The sequence below is a fragment of the Apteryx mantelli genome, chromosome 1 (assembly GCF_036417845.1).
Source record: "Apteryx mantelli isolate bAptMan1 chromosome 1, bAptMan1.hap1, whole genome shotgun sequence".
Lineage (NCBI taxonomy): Eukaryota > Metazoa > Chordata > Aves > Apterygiformes > Apterygidae > Apteryx > Apteryx mantelli.
Genome location: NC_089978.1, coordinates 161,600,326 through 161,606,325, shown reverse-complemented (window position 1 = coordinate 161,606,325; position 6,000 = coordinate 161,600,326). Strand labels below are relative to the sequence as shown.

At 39.8% G+C, this 6,000-nt stretch overlaps 1 protein-coding gene across 1 annotated transcript in view; it reads right to left on the bottom strand.

The window, feature by feature from the left end:
* Positions 1 to 725: 725 nt before the first annotated feature.
* Positions 726 to 6,000, bottom strand: part of RFX4 (regulatory factor X4) — a 98,817-nt gene continuing 93,542 nt past the window's right edge. The window contains exon 18 of the mRNA XM_067295741.1: positions 726 to 1,132. Coding sequence (XP_067151842.1) covers positions 860 to 1,132 — 273 coding nt within the window. The 3' untranslated portion in view covers positions 726 to 859. The remainder of the gene's footprint in view (positions 1,133 to 6,000) is intronic.

The window sequence follows — 6,000 nt, the reverse complement described above, 5'->3', positions numbered from 1 at the left end:
TGAGAGAACAGTTTCATACCTGTCAATAGGTAATGAATAGAATAATCATGTTTGCATTGTCATTTTTTACATAATTGCTTCATATTTAACATATGTGGCTCTGAATCCAAAATCTTCCCAGTCCCCAAGTCCCCAAGTCCCTTCTTAACCTTGTCATTACTGACCAGAGAAGTTAAATTTTTCCAGATTGTGCAAACTTAACACAAATACATATATAATAAGAACAATAATCAACTTAAGGCAGTGTATAATTCAATGCTACATGTCTTTTTTTCTCTTTTGTAAAGATCAGGCTTATTGGATCAACAAAAAGGTGCATCAATATACAAAGATAGGTGTAAACTGAAATCTATAACAACACGTCTTTTAAGGAGCCAAAAAGAAGAACCGATATAAACAAGTGATGACTTGGCAGAATGTTTTTTAAGGAATGCATTAGCAGTTTAAAAGAAGAACAGATGCCAGAGCTTTGTTGAGAGTGAAATTTCTGTCTTTAACTCAAATTATAAATAGATTCCTTTCCAGTATTTCTCTATAAAACCCATTAACATTTGTCAATATGAGAGGGGGGAGAAATGGCTCACTGGAATTGACATCACACAGGGTTGGCCCAAATGCTGGAATTAAAAAAGGCACAGATCGGCCTAAATAATGGTCTAGAATAGTACAAAAATCTTGTTCGGTTACAGGAACATTCTGTCACACTGGTCTGCAATACACCCATGTTATGAACTACGTTTATCTGCCCAGGATCTTTTCCATCTTCACCTCCATTGAAGAATGTCCACGAAAAGTCCCACATAATATAAAGTTTTAATAACTCTTTAAAGTATATGGGCTCAGCTGATACCAGTCATTTTCATTTAGCCCAACCTGTGGTGGCTTCCCCATTGATGTAGGCAAAGCCAGGAAAGTGTTGCATGTGCTCATATTCGGAATTTCTGCGTGTAGTCAGAGGGGTGTACATGTCACTAGAATTTCCGTATCTCGTGGAGTGCATGGATGGGCTTGTGTAGCAGGAGTTTGCAGATGGGACTTCTGGCCAGCGAGGAGTCACTGGTGTGGGATGCAACCTTGGAGTACTGCTCATCAAACACGGCTCCATCCGTGATGTTGGGCTGTTGAAAGGGTACTACAATGAAAAATAAAAAGAAAGAAAAACAAATTAAAGACATATCTACCACATGCTTAATGTTAAAGTAAGGGCTGTTGGTATCACAACTGCCTGTTTAACCAAAGCAAACTCATATGAATTAGCAAACCCCCAACTAGGTAACATATTGAAGGTGGTATATCAGTGCCTGCAGTCAATTCAGAGTGTCAGAGAAAGTTTTGCAAAGGAGTCATAGCATTTAAATATCAAAGGAATTTATCAAAAAGAGCTAGCTGCTGGCAGTACTTCTGGGAGCAGAAAAATAAATTGAATTTCTCTAATCTTTTTATCACAGCTTTTACTGCGAAACTTGCTATTCAATAAATAGCAGAGCATAAAATGTCCCAACTCTACTGTGTTCACTCTACTGTGTTTTGAGGGAGGAGGGTGAAAGAATCTTTACTACTTAAAAGGTGCTTTCCCTTTTAAATGTTCACAAGCCATCCGGCCAGTCTCTGCAGAAAAATACTAGAGGCTGGCTTCAAAGAGGGCAGCTAATTGGAGAACTTACAAAAAGAGACAGAAGAATCTCTCTATTCCCCAGCTGTCCACAGTGACAGTTGGAAACTAGAAACCAGAGAAGTTTGACAAATGCCTCCTGCTAAGGAGAAGATGTGCTGAGGATAGGCAGAAAAACAGAGAACAGCATTTGCCCTCTGTAGCCACAGGCTGCCCAGCAACAGGACGTAAACCAAGCTTGTGAGCGCTTGCTTAACTTGTATTTATTTTACTGCCTGACTTAAGGGGAGTCGATCATGTGTGCTGTGCCTAAGAAACGGGTGTCCCTGCCTTACCCTCATATTATCCATCTGCATCACAGAGGTGGTTAGGATCCCCATTCCCCTTGACCAGCCATGTATCTTCAGGTCTCTTATGTTTTACACCCTTTTGGCATGATGGTCTCTAGCCAGTTCACATGGTCACTGTGAGCACTGCAGGACTGGGGCAAATGGGTCCATACACACAGGGCTGTACTTTTTATACAAAAAGTGTCATAATTTTAAATTTCATTATCTTGAGTTGTTTGACAAGGTGATATTTTTTAGCTAGGAAGCTTTCACCAGAGTAGGACCGTCACCTGGATCTGACCCTTCCCCACCTTGCAAGCTGCATGCCAAAAGCTTTATACGGCTGAGGACTGTAAGACCCGTTCCCTATATTTTGGAGGGCCGTGAAGAGAGGAGCTGCCATAGCTGTTCAAAGGAGGGAAATGACAATGGTTCCCAAAGGGTCTCATTACATGACTACACTGCTGGAGGAGGCTGGGCTTAATCAGTTGTATAAATGGGTCCCCCAAGGCGATTACAGCAATGTCCCCATGAGGAGTTTCTGCTGGCTGCCTTCATGCCACAGCCAGGAAGGCTGCCCTGCCTTGGCAAACATATTTGAACTGCTCGCAAAGCCTCAGGCAGTGCAAAAGCCACATGCTGGACACTCCTAATGAGCGAGGAGATGGAGAAGACTGTTTCTGACCAACTGATACTTCATAAAATATTGCAGTCAGCAATTTAGCATATCCCACCATGTCCTGGGGAGACAGGCCAGTTAGCAGATGAGAGGGAAGAGGACAAAGTTGTACGGTGCATGATTTAACATCTGCTTCTCATCTCTTCAGAGCCTGTGGATTTACCTGTGCAATCAGTTGCTGAAACAGACCCATAAAGGACAACACTAGACAATAAAATATTGTCTGTAAAGGACAATACTAGAATGGCAACACTTCAACTGGTACTTCTAATACAGCTATCAGAATAAGCTGTATTGGCACCACTGGCAACATTTCTTTACAAGATCATCTACATTTTACATGTTCACCCCAGAGAAAGGCTTTTCTACAGGAAAATTCAGCAGAACATAGGCACTGACAGCATGAAGCCTTGTCTGTCTTTCTAGAAGCAGCAGCTTGGCTTTCCAGAAGCTTTTGCTGAAGACAAGAGCTACCAGTGCTCATCAACAATGCAAGTCATGCTTTGAAGTTTTATATAAGGTGATGACAATTTAGGACCATGGTTCTCTCATTTAAATAGTTAGTTAAGGGCAGGGCGCTCTGTCAAAAGACAACCTGCAAGTATTTTAAGTAAACATATGGAGTCCAGAAAAAGTTCAACAATTTTCAAAATTTTAAGGTTTGGGAGACTAGTTAATAGATTTAAAATGCAGCTTTCCTAGACTGCACAGGCAATACATTAAAGTAACTCATTTTCATGCTAATTCCAGCTGACTGCCTTCACCTGAACATCTTGCTGAACAAAGCCCCTGCCATGATAAATACAGAGGAAATAAGTTGTCACATGATTCTCTATAGCATCAGAGTTAAATTCATTTCACCTGAATTTAGCTCTCAAAAAGTTAGGCATCTAATAAAAGTGAGTCCTCTGTGCTCTGTCTACAACCACCAGAGGGATTCATCAAACTGTGAGATAAATATTTTGGACAGAACGTGAGCAGTCCTAAGAAGATGGCTCTTCTCTTCACTCTGCTACATGATATAAACCATTAGTTAGGTTTCCATGAGTTGTTTTCCCTAGGTGATCTCAGATGTTCCAGAAACAACTGTTCCACTGTGTATAAAATGCTTTGAAATGGTAGGACCAGGATGGACCATTGTGAAAAACAAAATACAAAAACAACCCATTCTTTTCTGTGTGTCATGTGTGGAGCTGCAAGATGTAGGCTAAGGTAGAAAAGCACTGCTTTGACTGCAGTAAGGTTTTACTTTATACCAGTTATCATGGTCTTCATCTTTATTACTTATTGATTTATATCTGAATTCACTTTTGACTTATATTAAAGAATCTAGTTCCATCTAGCTTAATCTAGTCTTTTGCTATAATATACCAATTATTATCTCGTCTTCCTTCCCAATGCACTAACTGATCTGCTCTGTTGTTAACCACAGAAGAACCTTTTGCCATCCTGACTTGGTGTAGTTTTCCTTTGAGGTTGTGAAGCTCAGACTGTGACTTAGAATGGGAGAATTACTTGCTTTCATACCCCTTACAAATGACAAGAGAAAGCCCCAGCTTCAGCCACTCTCATTTGCTACTGATAATTTGCAGACTGTGAAACTTTCATCTATGAGCAAGAGAAACAAAGTTAACTCTGGGAATATTGTGCAGGGTCTCTAGGTTGTACATGGCATTATGTGGGGAAGCCACATAGTGTCTGTTAGGTACTTTGGATACAAACTTTGGGGATTAAAACCTTGCCTCCCAGAATAAACTGTGGGGTGCACTGAAAAAGAAAGCAAATCCTCTTCCTGCCTGCAGGCAAGGGCAATGCTAAGGAAGCTTCTTGCTAGGAAGGCATGGCATTAGGGCTGTGCATAAGGGGGCAGGATACAGCATGCTGCTTTTCCTTCCCATCAAGTGCACCCGATGCAGCTGTGTTTATGAATGTGTCATGAATGTAAAAAGAATGATTGCTTGAAAATAATATGGACTCTAAATATCTAGTATTTTACAATAAATTCTGTTATGACTGAGTCCAACATGGAAAGTTTTGTAATGATAGGTCAGCTAATCACAAGTGAGTCAGTGACTTCTTTTTCCCTACAGTGAAGAGACTATTGAAAGACAATATTTTTAAAGTACCCATTGGCCCCTGCCTGACTATTAACTCACCCAATGAAGCATCTATTCAGCCTTGTTGGAGTGTCCAAAGCATAGCCATCTGGGCGGATGCCTGCCCATGCTGCCTGAATCACCTTTCACACTCTACATCCGGTTTAATGAAGAGTGCTTAAGCATGCTGAACTCAAAACACTGGGGCCTAGTGATCTTTGCCAGATATAAAAGCGACATTTGTTGGAGGGCTCTTGACAGGAAATTACCATTTTCTGGGTTAACTCACACTTGCTGCTACTGCTGCTTTTAAACCTAGACAAGAAGCTCTTTAAGTCTGGGAGACTTTAAGCAGATTATTTTTAAGGCCTTGCCCAAAAATGTAAAATTAATACAATTTCTTTTAGTATTATTTTAGAAAATACTACGTTAAATGTGTCATCCCACCAAGTGAAGCCTGACTTCCTGCACTGTGAGGATGAAGAATAATCTCTTTATTCTTATCCTCAACTTGCTGACTGATTATGCATGGAGGTGAAAGGTGTCTCTGTCCAAGCAGCAAAATATTTTGCTTATGAATGTGGCTCTGACTTTACACTGCATTATCTCACACTTTTACAAAATGTTGTAAGTCAGTATTGTACATTAGACACTACTTTAGGATTTCCAAATAACTCTTACCAGAAATTACAGTTATTGTGAAGAACAGGCTATAAATGAACTTTATAAAAATATACTTAACATCTCAAAAATGCAATAATCAGAATCATTGATTGATTGCTCCTTTCTAACCCATAATTTGATCCTTTTCTTCACAAAATGAAACTTGTTGAATCTTATTCTGTCAAATAGTTTGGGTGAAATTTTCAAGTCAGGCTAAGTGATTTTGGTATTTTGTGGAGTGGCATTTGGAGCCGTATGAAAATGCTATTTGTAATTACTTTTTAAGAAGTCAAGACATCTGTTTCCTATTTCATTCAATACATAATTACTTCAACTATGTTCTAACAGTCTCAAGTCAGTTATGAAGCCATATAGTTAGGAACAATAATTCTTGTTTCATGGGCAGGATATGGGCAGTATTTTTTTCTTACTCTTCTAACTAGCTTTTAGATAACAGAGAGGTTATTGGGAAGGATGATGTATGGAACTGGGTATATTATTCTTACTGCACTGGTATAGTACAGAGTTATGCAGTCCGTATGCTGGGAGGACAAGAACTTTTCCCCTTAGCTCCATCTTTTTCCCATGAAGTAGAAGGGACAGAACAATGTGAATGGATGC